General features: G+C 34.2%; 1 protein-coding gene across 1 annotated transcript in view; it reads left to right on the top strand.

Annotated features, from left to right (window-relative positions):
* Positions 1–17,157, top strand: part of LOC124355425 (kinesin-like protein KIF2A) — a 145,829-nt gene that overhangs the window by 114,811 nt on the left and 13,861 nt on the right. The window contains 11 exon segments of the mRNA XM_046806566.1: positions 872–966; positions 3,436–3,534; positions 4,429–4,575; positions 8,306–8,345; positions 10,018–10,071; positions 12,666–12,876; positions 12,878–12,905; positions 14,179–14,303; positions 15,089–15,192; positions 15,466–15,628; positions 16,561–16,807. Coding sequence (XP_046662522.1) covers positions 872–966; positions 3,436–3,534; positions 4,429–4,575; positions 8,306–8,345; positions 10,018–10,071; positions 12,666–12,876; positions 12,878–12,905; positions 14,179–14,303; positions 15,089–15,192; positions 15,466–15,628; positions 16,561–16,807 — 1,313 coding nt within the window.

Raw genomic sequence — 17,157 nt, 5'->3', positions numbered from 1 at the left:
AAAAGAGTGCTTGGAATACTATTAAAAAAAGCAAATTACATAGTAATTATTTTTAACATGTAAAATTATTGAGGCAGATGACAAAAATCTAATATGATGTATGATGGAAACACAGCAGATTAGAACTTATACTATTAGCAGGTATTACCTGAGTATAAGTTCTTTGTTTTTGAAATAAAGATATGAACATGCAATTAAAGGTTATGATGATCCATACATTTGATGGTGATCTGGGAAATTGGATCGGATTTAGGACTCAATTTTGTAGCAAACATTATTGAAACAGGAGATTGAATGGGAAGATGAAGACAAATTCGAAATGTTATTTCAATAATTGAAATCAGGGTCACTTAAAAAATAGTACAGGGATTCCCATCTTCCAAAGAAAATTATGGGAAAGCATTAGACGAAGAGGATGTGATAAAGAAGATGTGTTGATAGAATCCTACGTGAGACAACTAATTTAGTTTTAAGTAATCTGGGAATGAGTAAAGGATAATAACTATGCTTTTATAAGAAACAGTTATCATTACTTTATTATATGAATCTCGGAATATTTTGATCTCATATTTACTACCATTATTCATGATGGAAATCGAAACAATTAAGTAGTTAAAGTTGGTGACTTTAATTGGTTTTGGTATGGCAAAAAGGATTGAATGGAAAGAGTGATTGAGGTTTTCCTGGAAATAGTGGGAATGTAAGAGATAAAACATGTACAAACTCAGGAAATTTGCAATTAATTGTATTATTACTGCCGAAGATTAAAGATTTACAGTTGAGTAAGTCGCCATGTATGTTTTGAAAAAGATCCTTGTATGTGATTAAGTAATTACTATTTACAATGTATGACGTGTGTGTTGTGTTCCAGGGAGAGTTCACCCCGCCGTGGTGTCCGGCGTCAACACCCAGACTCGGTGCGTCACCGTCGAATGGTTCGAGCAGGGTGAGACCAAGGGCAAGGAGGTGAGGCTATATTGTACAGTTTATCAGTAATCTAACGCTTTCACTGCCGCCTTCTATTTTTGAGAACTTTTTACACTGCAGCCCGTTTTTTTTTATAAATATAATTTTTCAGCAATTAGAAGAAAACCATGGGATTTAAATTTTTTTTGCTGGGTTCTCCTCTTTCTACACAATTGCTCATGCATAAATATTTTTAAACAAAAAGTCTTAAAACTAAGAGGTTTTTTTTATAAAAAGTTGACCAAAAACATCACCAAGTACTAGTCTATAACATAAAATATATTTCTTTTTATTATTTGCTGTATTCAACATTGACATTGTTTGCACTATAGCTACACATATTTACGATTGAAATCCCCTTATTTTTAAATATTTCTTAATGTGGAAAGTCTTGAAACATGGTTCTTTGCAAATGGCAATTTTGCACTCGCTACACTGATAGGAAGTGTCTCTTCTTGCAGCCTTGCCTGCTTGTTTTTTAGTTATTAAAGAGCAAAATAAAAGTTGTTATTACTATTTTGCTTATATTTGTTATTTTAGTAAAAAACAATAAATTAATAACAATGTCAACACTACTTGCATCTCCAAGAAGTCCATCGGTAAAGCTCAGGTTGACGTGTGATAATCTATGAATCCACCCCAATATCCCAAAGAAAAAAAAAAAAAATAAAATAAAATAAGGATCATCATTATCTGTGTCATCTTGGAATAAATCATCACTTTCTTTCACTGTAACTTAAAATTCTGAGTAACTCTTCTAGCACTTGATTGTCTTCAATATTGTCACGATTCATTTTATTTATTCAAAAAACAATCGTTGTAAACTAAAGTAATAACAAGCAAATTAATAACAATGCAGACGACGAATTATTAGAACGACAAGAAACGGCCGCCCGGCTGCCACGACGTGACGCAATGATGCGTTCGTAAACAAACCACCATTTTTCTGATATTCTAGATGACTGCCAACAACATTTTATAGATCGTAATCCATAGAGTAACAAATAAAAACATGTAAATAGCGACTGACTACCAATGTCGAAATCCAAATACGTTTAAATGCACCTTGATTACTGTAAAAGTCGGTGCCGTCAAAAGACGTTGTCTTTAGTCTATAGAATTCCATGCGCGACGTCAAATGACGTTGTCGGCAGTAAAAGTGTTAACCTGTAACTTACTGGTATTTTATGTGTGAGGAAGTACAATATTAATAAAAAAAGGTATAATTGATGGTGCAAAGTTTTGCTTATTCACTTTGTAAAATGTTTGATACAATTTGTAAAAGTAGAATTTTTCGGTACTTTGGTATTGTGTGGAGGCCACTTTCATACTCTGTCCCTCCCTGTCTACTACTTGTTGTTACGCGATATAAGTAAGTAAATAAATTTGTAGTATAATAAATAGAAAAGTTAAAAGTTAACCTTCACGAGCACTCACGTGATCTGACCTTGAAAATTTGACTACTATCTCTTACAGTGTTTTTCTTCTTCCGTCAGAAATTCGGGGTGACGCCGAAGGCGTCACAGAAGTCCGCATTGATAACCAAGGGCATTTTCGGTCGGTACTTCTGGATCTCAGATCACGTCCCAGATCGTCATACTTCTGCGCCACTGTGCACTTCTGGCGAAAGAAGAAAATCATCCTTCGAGATAGTACAAAAATTCAAGCTCAGATCACGTGAGCGCTCTCTCTCGTAAAGATTAACCTTAACTTTTTCTATTTATAATACGTAGGTATTTATTTTCCTACTTACAGGTATGTCGCGTAATAACAAGTAGTAGGTAGGGACAGAGCATGTTGGTGGCCTCTGCACAATACCAAAGTACTGGACAATAATAAGAAAATAACACATTTCGAGTCTTTTTCGTTTAAGGGCCAGCACCTTACAAACATACTATACCTGACTGACAGTGCATTTAATCGTTTTTTTTTTTTTGTGTTATTAGTTCGTAGGGCAGTAGTCCAGGTACTACTTCTAGTATAAACTCGTCTTATCTTATCAGTGATAAACGCGCGCCGCTTATCTTTAGCCTGTAATGAAACCTGCGTTAGTTCTGTCTGAGTTTTGTGTACAATAAAGCGTGGTGAGTTGATCTGGGCTTGGACTTTGCAAGCTCCAGTTTTTTTTTTCTAAAAGAGCAAGCAGCGGGCAAGCATCGCGTGATCTGAGTTTTGAATAGGCAAGCTAGGGTCTTTTGTGCTGGCCCTACGAAAAAGACCCTACATTTCTCCTTTGACAAATTGTATAAAACATTTTACAAAGTGAAGAGGTAAAACTTTGCCCTATCAATAATTAGACCTTTGTTTATTATATTGTACTTTCTCACACATAAAATACCAGTTAGTAAAATACATATGTGTTTACCTACTTACATCGCTTAATAACAAGGAGTATAATAGTGACTTCCACATACTGCCAAAGTACTCATCTTTCTTTATTCAATTTTATTTGATGTTTATGTTTTGCAGATCGAGATCGAAGCCATCCTTGCCCTGAACCTCCACCTAGCGACGAACCTAAACAACCAGAACCACATTCCCAACAACCAAGCCTACCCACTGGCTCGGGTAAGTGTGGTAGTTAGTCAGTTAGTGTGTAGCCTGGCAACACTAACACTTAGTGGTCACTAACACTGACTGACTCTGTTGTCGTAACCACTTGTTGTCCACTGTAGTCACAACATTGATATAGTGGAGCACATCTATCGTTCATGTGACCTCATTCAGGGACTTATCTTACCGTAACCCCCTCCGTTAGATGTGTAAATTAATTGTTTATTGCTTATTTAACATGTAACAATTCGTTGCAGTATAGTTGCAACAATTTTATATTATGTACGTTTTAATTCTCAACATTAAACGATTCTTTTAACCTTTTTTGACATTTGATATAAGACGCGTTTTGTGCGTTTGTTACAAGAAATCGTAATGCTTTGTATTTAACAATAAATTAATAAGCGAACTATTGTAATTCCTTCATTAGCAGAAAGTTAAATAGTGCATTAACAACAGCTTAATATTGTCCCAGAGATGTTTTAGTAGCGTCCTGACTGTTATTAATACGTGTTTACTTCTTTCCGATATGTTTTGTGATGAATTCAAATTTCCTGTGAAAACATCACAGTATTAGTCGTATCATTCCTGCATTAGTCTAATGTGTAGAGCGAGCGATTAATTGACAGAGTGACTTGTGGACTCAAGGGTATGTGTGGGGAGACAAGACTAACGTAACCTGATTGATTGAAAGAGTTACTTGTGGACTCAAGGGTATTTGTGTGGGGACGCAAGACTAATGTAACCTGATTGATTGAAAGAGTTACTTGTGGACTCAAGGGTATTTATGTGGGGACGCAAGACTAATGTAACCTGATTGATTGAAAGAGTTACTTGTGGACTCAATATGTGTGGGAGGCAAGACTAACGTAGCCTAAGTTGAGACTAACAGTGACGACTCGCCTCCAGGAATCCAGTGAGGAGGAGGAAGAGGAGGAGGAAGGCAGCGTTCAGGAGGATATGGATAATGAGGTCCAGGCTAACGGGAACCTCCACCACCAGCAACGACCACCCTCCACCGCCACATTGCCCATCCGCACCCTGCCCTCCCGTTCGGTAACACCCCTCCTTCCCTTCTCTGTGCTGTGTGTTGCATGATGATGAGCATGTTAGTTACCTCGAGACACCACCTCTCTTGCCACTTACAGAAATTTGCTTTGATCGAGGTTATTACTTGTCTGCTGTATTCAACCAAATATATACTCATTACGGTTTTAATGGTATTATATGTTTTCATCGTGAAATTTTATAATCCTGTTTTATTTCTTGAACACGAATGTTTATAGTTTATTTTGTCCATCTAAAACCCACTGGGAAATTAATTATTGCCTAATTTACTGGTGCATTTATGTTCGTTGTATCTATTTTTCTTTAAAAATATTTTTCATATAAAAAAGTGTCAGATTTTCTTCTGAGGAGTCAGAGTTAAATTTTATGCTTTTCAAAATGTATGCTGTGTAAAGTTACAGTATTGGACACCTTCCTGGCCGTTATTGTACTGTAAATAAATTAATCTTATTTTATGTTTTACTCCACATTACAGGGTTATCTTTATATTAGTATATTAAATAGTTAAAATAAGGGTTAATAGTTTAAAAAGGTTTTAGTTGACCATTTATTATACTAATCTTTTAACACAAGTAGAAAGACAACTACTATATATTTGAAATTGTGAACATTATATTTTCTAATCCAGATCATAACAAATGTATGTACAAATTAAATACAGACAGAAACAGCATTATTTCTTATTTGTTCTAAAAAATATAATGCTACTGTGTGATATTTATCACGCAACCTTACAGTTTTAAAATGTGAAGATAAAAAGATTATGCTATGTGTGAAAAGTGTAAGTGTCATTGTGCTATAATCCGAATGGTGCAATGAAATGTATAAACTGATAATTAATGTACATCTACATTACAGTAATACTAGTGTGCAAGGAAGGTAGTGTTTGAGGTTAATTTGAATTTCAATTGGTGTTGGCTTTTGTTCAATTGGTGCTGTTTGATATTTACCTTATTTTAGCACTTCTGCTGTTGAATGAGTTTTCCCTTTGAATTATTATTGAAATTATTTTGACTGGTGATGTGGGTTGAATAAGTGAACTACAGTATTACTTTTGTTTTAAATAGTTGTTTCATTGTTTAATTTGTATAAATAAATATTGTATGATTTAATGCAACATAAGACTCAATGTAACATTGAAGATCTGCAGCCTTGTACCATGCTTAAGAGATATTTTTGTTACAAGAAGGATGATTTTCTGTGTAAGTGTGTATTAACCAATATTTTTTTAAACCATATTAGCTTACTCCCATCAAATTTGGTTAAGTGCCGGTTGTAAAGAAATGATTTTTCCGTTTTACCCCATAAGTACAAGAATTTTAAATCTCAAGTATTTTGACACCCTTATTTGTGGTTGTAGAATTAAGAGGGAGCTTTCCCACTTAAAAAAATATTTAATTAATTCAAATCTAAATTCGTATAGTTATCTTCTAAAATTTATACTTTTATATATTCAAATATTGAAGTGAACAACTTTGAGGTTTTTCTCTGATTAATCAATAGAAATATATAAAAAATAAGAGCATAAAATTATTTGAGGTTAACCACTGCTCTTAAGGAGTTACACTCAAGATGGATGTTGGTACAGCCAGGTCTTAAAAAAGAGTCTAATGTATTCTTTATTTAATATTAATTTGATTTTTTCATATTTGTTGCTGTAAATAAATGCATTTTCATGAGATAAGTATATATATATATATATATATATATATATATATATAGAGTATATAGGTAGGTTACTTACTTTTTGTATGAATATGTATCAAATATAGCTATATTAATTTACTGTTTTATAAATTATCACAGATTCCTGTGAACCCATGCTATAATAATTTGATTTATAAACAAATGTTTATTATATGTACAAAATTGTAATAAAATAAATTTTTAATTCATATAAAATGTTTTTTTTTGTTATACGCGATACACATTAAAAATCATTATTGTTTTGCTAAATTTTGATAATAACTTAGAATGGATAATACATTGAGAATAAGGATGAAATTGTTTAATGTATCATTGCAAAATACAAAAAAAAGTGGAAAGTTTGTGGTTTATGTTAACAAAAGCAGCAGTAAAACTCAATGTATTCCACAATGTGCGGACACACAGAATATATAAACATTCTAGCATATCATTTTATAATTAATATATTTGTTTTATTAGACATCCCGTGGTGTTGATCTGGAATATGTTTTACAAGGAGAAATTTTATTTGCTGAAGTAAAGAGGTTTCATGTGGTATTTTGTTATATCAGCAAGACAGCTTCTTGTATAGAAACTGGGTTATTTAAATATGAAAATTATAAAAAGAATGAATTACCTATAAAGACTGGAGTAAATCTCAATGCTGATTTCTAGAGTGCATTTATGCGAATCAGCCATTAATAGGAATTAATGAGGAAGTGTTTTACCAAAATCTGTTAAATGAAAATGTCAGTAACAGTTTAGCTGGGTTTTGTGAAAGAACCAATCAACTGGAATTTGGAAAAAGGTTAGTAGCATGATTGGTCTATGAAATTACTTAAGAAAGAAGGACAAAATGCTGTTATAACATTAAAAGAAAAATTATTCAAAATTAAGGAAGAGCATGATAATGAATTATTTTAAAAATCCTGTAAACAAAGAATAATTAAAATCTGAAACTACAGATGTTATGTGAAAAGGTAGGAGAACCCATTGTAAATTTCCAACAAAAATTTCCAGAGTATAAGAAATGCAAATTTTGTAAATCAATATCCAATGTTCTACCAGAAAACCAATCTGTTGTTGATCACAGTAGTAATGGTATCTTACTCCAACCATACAACCTAATAAATCTTACTGTACAATCACTGTTCATTTCACTATAAATGGAAGCTTTCGTGCAGCCTTTCTAGGAGTGAAACTTCAGTGGTAGATAGTAGAACTAAGCTAAGCTAAAAAATGTCAATGCCTTTTTCAAGTGAAATTTTAAGTAACAACAAATATGAAGCTTTTATCTATAAAAGAGGTTTACCAACCAGGGATTCCAACAATTTGTGATCCCTTTCGGAGGTAACCACTGTTGAGCAACAAGTGGCGCACATATTACAGAAGACACTGAGGTGATGTTGTCAAGCTGTCCAGGTGTGTCATTTTGTCACATCATTACAAAGCTGGATGAGATGACAGCTGATTTCAATGACCAAAATGAAGCCATTTTATTAGAGAACAAAAATGGATTTGATAGGTTTAAGAGTAAGAATGTTGTAAATATTTTAAACTTAGATTTAGTGACTACAGTAGCTTCTACAACAAACCTAAAAGTTGTAAATATACGTTACTGATACAATAGGTCATAGCATAAATGTTTCGTATACATTGAACAATAATAGGAAACTGTATTAAGACAATATTTACTGTAAGACCAAACATTCCTTTTGTTGGTATATCACACATTGACAGAAAAATCTAATAGACATGATTTACATTTTAATAAGATTGACAAAATTTAAATTGACAGGAATAATAGCTGAATCTGCCAGTATTGGTCAGTGGAAGAAATGATTGGTGGGAGATTGACAGTTTTTTACCAGACCTATTTACCATATCCGTAATAGTTTAGGTTTTGTGAGTGTTATTACTAACTTTTGGACTTCGACTAACAGTGTTCATATGTTACTATCTATTATAATTAGGATGTGTGCTATACACTGAATTGTTAACTTTAATAAAATATGTCTTTGATCTTTTTCAGTACTCAACCAAAGCTTCAATCCCGGTCATAAGCAACAAAGGTATGTGTATTTTTTAAATTTAAATTGTTTGTCTAATAATATTTTTAATTTATTTAAGGTTGTCCATTAGTCCAGCGATGGTTTGATCATTAACTCTGCACACCAATGTAGGATCTATTAAATTATGTTCTGTACCATCAGTTACTCAATGATCAGTTTGTGATAAGTTGAGAGAGTCTCTTCTCACGCTGTGGCTGAACTGGTGGCTATCTGTTAAGCCTATTTCAGACAGCAGATATAATACATCAGCAACGTCTTCAAAAGACGTTGCCGACGTATCTCTCAATAATATCAAGGGGGCAATGCACACTGGCGTAGTAATACGTGAGTGACACGAGCCACATTTTAAATGCTACCTTCGTTAGCTACGTGTCGCCCGCGTATCTCAAACACGTGCATGCGCACATTGCATCCTGTGGGCTGCGGAGTTATTTCTGTTTGTAATATGTTCTTTTGCAGCTTGAGCAGGGCACTTTGGTGTAGGTTTCCAGCATGTATTGTAGGGGATTCTTACTTCCTCAGGGGTACCAACTGCAGCAACATTGCTTTACTGCTCAAATAGTTATAAAGTATCACAGTAGACTTAATGATGTTATACACACTGTCCAAATCGCATTGCAATGGTCAAAAGTACAGCCCCCACCATTGAGCAAGTATTCCGAAAGTGTTTTCCACAACTCGTCTGCACCTTTGTACTCTATTGTTAAACACACTCTTCTGATCATTAAGATTCTACTGTGGGTAAGGCCAATTTAATTATCTTTAAAATGGAAACCCTTCAGGTACCGAAGAGCTATAGTCTGTTATCCGTTCTCCAAGAGAACGTTTTTCAGGAAAATAGAGCAATCACATTCCTTTCCATATGATCCTATAACAGTGGATTTAAAGTAGTTGTACTACAGTGATTGTAAAATTGGTGGGTACTGAATTTTAACATGTTTACCGTCAAACGTCCCGATGCATACATTTCTGACCAAGAAGTGCTACGTCTGCTATGTAGCTTGCGGTGTGAAGGTGGAGTCACTAGCGTATTAGTACATGAGCTACGGTAGTGTGGGGAGGCCCTTTAGATTATTTCCATCCCTTATTGTTCATCGTAAAAGTGACTACAGCATTTCCAAGTACCATTTGATTTTTCTGACATTATTGTTTTGTTAGCTATTCTACAACAATAATTTTTCGAAATTTATTTCAACTAAAATGGTGAAATATATAAGAACTAAACATATATCACAGAAACTCCCAAAATCATGTATGATAATATACAGTAATGCCATATCTTAAAGTAAACATCTCAGAAAACTGCAACTAAAAGTAAGTGGGGAGTTTGTTTATTGTTTTATCTTTATTTTTATGAGAAAACTCAAGATAGTTTTAATGCAGCTAACCTTATATACAATCTAAAATTTAACCAAAGCCTGTTTAATGATTTCATGGATCATTACTTCTCTAATTTTTTTAAAATTATGATTTTGTTTGTTATTTAAAGACTCGCTTTATTTATCGGAATACATACATTCCTTGGGTTTTTTTACAGGGTTTCTTACCTGGAGTACGGTTTAGTCCTACAAGTTCTGTTAAACCTTTTGTAATGTATGTACTTTTTAAATAAAAAATAATATATTTAAATTTTCCAGTTCAGATACCTTAATGAAATTGTCTTATGGTGCAGATATATTGGGGGCTTTCCCTGCATTCAATAGGAGCCCAGAAGGTGCTGATTGTGGTAAGCTGTCTGTGTAGGTCCAGAGTCACCTTTTGTACGTCACATCTATGTGTCTGTGGTGGATTTATGCCTTCCTATTCTATACTCTCTTTGTTATCATTCTCATTGTTGCAACACCTTACAGTTAAATGTTCTTTGCTTTAATCTTGAATGTATCTAAAAAACCCATCATACATAGGCCAAAAATTAAAAAATCTTCTTCCATACTTCCTCCGTAATCTGACAAGGGACAGACTGAAAAACTCACTTAGAGAATTTCTGCTAAAGAAACCTGTCTACACTCTAGAAGAGTTTCTGGAATCTGCAAATGCAAGAACCACATGACGTTCAACATTTAAACATCAACTTTTAACTCACAACTATTATATTATAATTGTTATAATCTGACAAACTACTGTTCTTAATGATCATGTAATAAAGATATTTTGACTTTGACTTTGAAGAATGATGTATATTTGAGGATAGTCTGTCCGTGATACAGTATTTACTTTACTCCCTTACTTGAACAATTGCCGTGTCTCAATTTGCAAACATTTGTAGTGATAATCTTGAGATTTGAGTCAAGTAAAACAAAATTGTATGTGTCCAATTCAATTCTGTCCCGTGTTTAAGACGAATCACAACCAATTAACTCTAGCAATGTAGGAAATGTCTTTTTTGTAGAAAAACAAAATTCGAATAAATCCAATTTTTCGTGAATTAAGTTTAAATAAAAAGTTGTAACATATTTTTTATAGTGTTATACAAACCGTCAATATTGGTTTTGTTATGGATAAACGTGAATTGGCTGTGTCGTTTGAAACTGAGCAAGGGCCTTCATTTTGGTCCTGCCACTGAGGGATGCTCTCTGAAACTACTCAAGTATTTGTTGATTAGATTATTATGTGTAAAATTCTGGGCTTTGTTGTTGTTATGGGTCAGGTAAATTGTAGAATGACTTTGGTTACTCTGTATCATAAATGGCTTTACTATTATGTCTATGTAAGAGAGGTTCTGACACTAGAGAGAGGGCTACTCCTATTACAAAATTACAGATGGGGTAATATTATAACCGTAAAATTATTTTACTGTGTTATTCTTGCAAGTCTCTATGTCAAACATTATTATTGGTGTTGGTTCCTCAAATCATATTTTGTAATTGTTTGTATTATCTGTTTCTTGAGTGTTTTCTCTTCACAACACAGAGTTCACAACCTGTTCAGTGCTGCTATAAGAGGCACAGCTATTTGAAAATGAGACAATTGCCAGCTCGCTAACCATCGAGCTAATAAATAGGTAAACAGGGCACTGATTCCTCAGGTACTGATTAAATCCGTGGATATAAAAATCCACCCCACCAACTCTAACAATCATCTCCCGCAGTACACCTGATCTACACCTATCAAATTACCCTTGTGGCACAGAATCTCAACATTTGCGAGTAGTGATGTGCCGTAAGGTTGCCAGATTTGAGCGACACATCGGTTTTTGCTGTACCCACTGTGTTTCAACTGGAAGGTATAAACCAACCAGAAGTGAACCCTCCTGGGGAAATGGAGCAAAGAAAAATCAGTTACATAGTGTTTGAGTATGTTGTGATTGAAGTGGTCGGTGACTTCTCTTTGTCACGGGCTTATGTTTTAGAATGGCACCAATGATTTCTTAAAGGTCGAGATGAGGTGGTAGATGACAAGCAGCTCGGTTATGCTTGCACTTCAATTACCAACTAAAACATCCCAAGAATTAACCGAATCGTAAGAAAAAATTGTCGTTTACCCATCTGAGCTATTGCTGAGCGATTTAGAAAAATACACATTCGGAACTGTAGAAAGTACAACTCACGGATTCTGCACCAAGACAATTTACCAGCGTATAGTGCCTTATCCGTTCTGCAGTTTTTATCTGATATGAAGATCTCAGAGTTGCATCATCCAGCCTATTCTGATTTAACATCATATGACTTTTGGTTGTTCCCCAAGGTCTAAAGTCTACTGAAAGGAAATAATTTTCAAACCGTTGAGGAGGTGAAAAAGAATGCGGCACAAGTTTTAAAGGCGATCTCAAAAGATGACTTTCAGTACTGTTTCATCCAGTGGAAAATACCAATGCAGCGGTGTATTGAGAGGGGAGGAGAGTACGTTAAAGGAGATAGATAGGAGGTAACTTAAAACTTCACCAATTTCACTTTTTACAAAAAGCCTCAATTTCAAATAGCCGTGTCTCATATAATATATAACAGTACAACTACATAGCCAAATTTTAACGGCAAGTCTCTTATCATAGCACAAATATGATACAGCTCTACTCACCATAGTATGTCAATGGGTTAAATACATGTGTTTTTAGTAATAAATAATGCTCTTTTTCTTATCTAAAATGAACATATGTTTTACATACATTATTAGTTGATAAAATTGTAAAAGACAATGTTATCAGAGTATAATGTTAGCTTCTCATGGTTAATAATGGTTTAAAATTTCTATAATCAAAATAATAATTTTTTTTTTTTTCACTGTGAACTGTGTTTTTTTCATCACACTGTGATTGCACCGATTTAGTTATGACTCCCTTACCATCTGGTCTCACTTGATATAGACAGCCTGAAATGTTGTTAGCAGGTTCCTATAGGTCAAATAAAATACAAGGCCGTCCAACGACGATAAACAGTGCCAGTGTGAACGGCCACGCCCAGGTAGAGACACAGAGCATCCCGCCCACTCCCACCACCCCAGTGGCCACCCCTGCGCCGCGCACCAGCATGGCTCCTGTAGCCAACAACGTGGCAACCAACCCGAGCGCTCTGCCCTGCAGCCGCGCGCAAGGCCGCCAGCCGTCAGAGTAATGTTGTCAAGGAGGTACAGTCTATACACTAGTGACGACTGCATGATTAATATGATCGTGTGTTACATTTCCACAACAACTAAAAATCCTGGCAATATTAACTCACCAGTTTATAAGAAATCGCTGGTTGGGAGTTGGATGTTATGTTCAAACAAAATGTTATAATTTAAATAACATTACCTAATTATCTATAGTTGATGTTAACTCTTTTGGTAGAAAGTGAATAGTGTGCAGCCTTCAGTCACATCTTTAAGTGCTGTAAGAAAATCTGATACTTAAAGTGCTACATAACATTACATGACTAGCTGGAGATATCAATGTTATATAACATTAACTGACTAGCTATAGTTTTCAATGTTAAATATATATATATAACATTAATTGACTAGCTATAGTTGTTGATGTTATATTTATATGTATGTCTTATGATTTGTATGTCAGCATACATAAATATAATTGTTAATAAATACAAAAAGCTAAGCACAGATTTTGGCAAAAACAATTAAAAAAGAAACATGCCTTGAAAGAAACAAAAACCAAGTTATTTCCAGTGCCATAGTAGTGATTGCATTGTTGCATCAATCAAAAAAATTAAGCATATGTTGGTTGGTCTCAATAGTCTACTTTAGTCAAAAAGTGTCCATTTCCAGTCATTGTAATCTACTTCCTGCCATTGTAATCTTCTACCATTTCCATTTCAATACTTGAAATATTTGTATTCGTATTTGTTTTGGTAGTCTGTTGAGAGCCAAAGACACGCCTGTCAAATTTCACCTTTCTAGGTCATCATGTTGTTGACAAACAAATTATATTTCTTCTAGGGGTTTCAATCCTGTATCAACCCCTATGAATGTTTGATCTTTATGAAAATGCAGTAGTTGTTCTATTTAAATAATGAGGTATACATGTGCCAAATTTCAACTTCTAGGGTATCGGAAAGTTGCAGAATTAGTGATCAGTGAATGATGTTTTTGCCATTTATGTACAGAGATAAAATTATTGTATCAGAAGTCTTTATTTTCTATTCTTTGAAATATTTCAACACTCACAGTTTGAAGTGATTTATGACGGCAAAATTTCAATTCTACAAACACTAAATCCACCTTTTAAGTTTATCTAAGTAGTTTTGAAAATTCATTATGAATCAGTAATACCAGAAAATTGTAGATAGTGTTGGGAAAATACTAGAAAGAGGTATTAAGTAATAATTTATAGTTGGTAAATTTTTAAACTGAAAATCACATTAACATTATATTATAATGTCATTCTGACAAGTCAGTTGTTTAGGTTGAGAAGTTGAAGAAGAATAGAGAAGAAAGGCGGCAGCGACAGGCAGAGCTTAAAGAAGAGAAAGAAGCATTGATGAATATTGATCCTGGCAACCCCAACTGGGAATTCTTGGGCATGATCAGGTACATTACCTTTACAGACCGATTCTAGCATTCTAGGACATGTTTGCAATGGGTATAAAAACTGTGATCAGTTGTTTCTTTCCCAACATATATTCTTCAAAAATCTAGACAAATTTTTTTCCATTCTGAATTTGGATACATTTTTAATTACTGAAAAATATATGTTAAGATAAGGAACTGGTTTTTGTTTGAATAAGTTTGTTCTGGTTGTACTGTGTTTGGCAAGAAGCCTTAATATATCGCTTTACTGTTTTTTTTTAGTTCGATCTGTCCTCTGATTTATGGAATTATTTTAACTTTTCATTCATCATAAATGGTCATTTTACCAATAATATTTTATGATTTTAAAACATTTAGCTACAGAATATCGCAATGGTGGTACAAGCGATATTGCTATCTTGAAATGTTGAGCTTGTTCACTAGTCAATAGATTGCTTTAGCTAGATAGATATGACATCTTACCATTTGTCATTAAAAACTATCTTATTTGTGAAGCTTAATCGTCCTTTATATATAAAAAAAAAAAAAAAACTATGTAAGCTTCAGATTAATATAAACTGTGTAATATAGCAGCTTTTTAAATATAAAGAAATAACATTAACGAGGAAGTTTTAATTGTTATTTCATATTTCAATTTTGTTTTCTGTTTTCCAAGATTGTATCAATTTAAAATGAATTTTATGTCTCTCAAAGACCTATCGGTTGATGCTGTTGTATATATACCATAAAATTATGGATTTTGTTACGAATATGCCCCTAACAAAGTTGCATTGTGTTTTTTATAGAGCGTACCGAGCTAATATTGACTTCAGACCACTCAGAGAAACCGATGCTGTAGAAGACCATCAGATTACAGTTTGTGTCAGGAAAAGGCCCCTAAACAAAAAAGGTGAGCTTTCAGTCTTCGAATTAAGGTATTAGTTTTGTACACTTGATCTCAGATTTATCACATAAAAGCCACTGTTAGGATGATTGAATTTGCATGGGTTGAATTGAAATTAAAACTATACGATGCACAGATATAGAATAATAAGTGTTTACTCAATATTAAATTACTTTTTACTCTAAAATATTTTTATTTTATTTTATGAGTTGTAAGTGATGTTTTTAATAGTTTATAAATTAATAATCATTCCTGACTTTAGTATTTCTCCTGTTTCAGAGCTGACTCGCAAAGAGGTCGATGTGATTTCAGTTCCAAGCAAGGATCAGATAATCGTTCATGAACCTAGAAATAAAGTAGATCTAACCAAGTACCTTGAGAATCAGCATTTTAGATTTGATTACGCCTTTGATGACACCTGCTCCAATGAAATAGTTTATAAGTAAGTAGCATTTGTCAGTGTGGATTGTGTTAAACTAAGAAATGTTAAAGGCAGAATCCCAAGTTGAGTATTTTCGAATTCTAGTTGGGGCTGTCCAGAGTAATTATATACTGGATTTTATCCCATGTCATTACAGCTGTTAGGCTTAGAATTTGTACACTACTCAGTACGAATGTCATTGTTTGGAATTGTCTCACTACAAGAAAAACATAATTAGATGTCCAGTGCTGTGAGCAATGCCATGAATGGTAATCAAATTAAGATAGACCATTTATTATGTATAAAATGGGACTATATACAGTGAATGCCATATGTTAACATTTACTAGCAGAATAATAAATATTGGAAAAGTCGATCTTGTCACCCTCGGCAGCTTTTGGAATTACTTGGGAACCGACTAAATTAGCTTTTGGTATTCACAAGGGTTAATCTTTTTTTAAGCTGCTTGATATTTTCTTATCATTTATCAAATCTTAAAGCCTATCAATAATTAGATCAGCGACAAAGACATTCAAAATCAGAACTCTTTGCATTGTTTCGGTGTCAGAGACACCTAGACTACAAAGGAGGTATTACCGAGCATTCATCCATTGTATTCAAGATGAAGAGGTGATTTCATTGCCTCAATAGGTGCACAATTGAATGCACTACAATGTTTTTTAAGACCCAAAGCGTAGCAACTGAGTATTTTACACATAATGTAAGCCAATTTAGCTATGGTGGGAAAGTTTGATTCAATGCAAACCCTTTGTACGTAACAAATATGAGGGTTAACCCTTCCCACCATAGCTTTTTTATGTGTAGAAAACTTCACTTATGTTATCTTCCTTACATAAGGATTAAGAATAGATTTTTTAAAGCTTTGAGGTACTTTTATTTTACTGAAGCTATACAGCTGCCATCTAGAGGATTAAACAATTTTGCGTTTTCAGGTACACCGCTAAACCTCTAGTCCAAACAATCTTCGAAGGCGGCATGGCCACCTGCTTTGCATATGGTCAGACTGGGAGTGGGAAAACTCACACGATGGGGGGAGACTTCCATGGCAAGACACAGGACTGTAAGAAAGGCATCTACGCAATGGCTGCCAAGGATGTGTTCAAGTTCCTCAAGTCTGCGCAGTACAAGCCTCTCAACCTCATTGTGTCCGCCAGCTTCTTTGAGATCTACAGCGGCAAGGTTAGCTGACATCCCACAAGCTCTTAGACGCATATCTTTTCTTTCTCTTAGGACAAGAAGCTTATAAATTGCACTTAGTCCTGTAAGAACCTTAACGCTGCTTCCGGAGTGACAGGAAATTCATGATGGGTAAGGTTAGGGGGTAGGGGCCTCCTCTTATCAAGATCCATGAGGAAGAATTAAGGCTTTAATCTCAAATTCATGTCCCCCCAGAAGAAGGGGAGGCCAGCTCTGAACCAGCCTCTCCAGTCAAAGCAGGCAGGGGATGGCACACCCTTGTTCAGGTTAAAAAGAACCTCTGATAGTTAGGGAATAAACCCCACCAAACTCCAACAGTCATCTCCCGCATT

Source organism: Homalodisca vitripennis, chromosome 2 (genome assembly GCF_021130785.1).
Source record: "Homalodisca vitripennis isolate AUS2020 chromosome 2, UT_GWSS_2.1, whole genome shotgun sequence".
Lineage (NCBI taxonomy): Eukaryota > Metazoa > Arthropoda > Insecta > Hemiptera > Cicadellidae > Homalodisca > Homalodisca vitripennis.
Note: the sequence above shows the minus strand (reverse complement) of the source record. Positions and strands in the feature narration are given on the sequence as shown.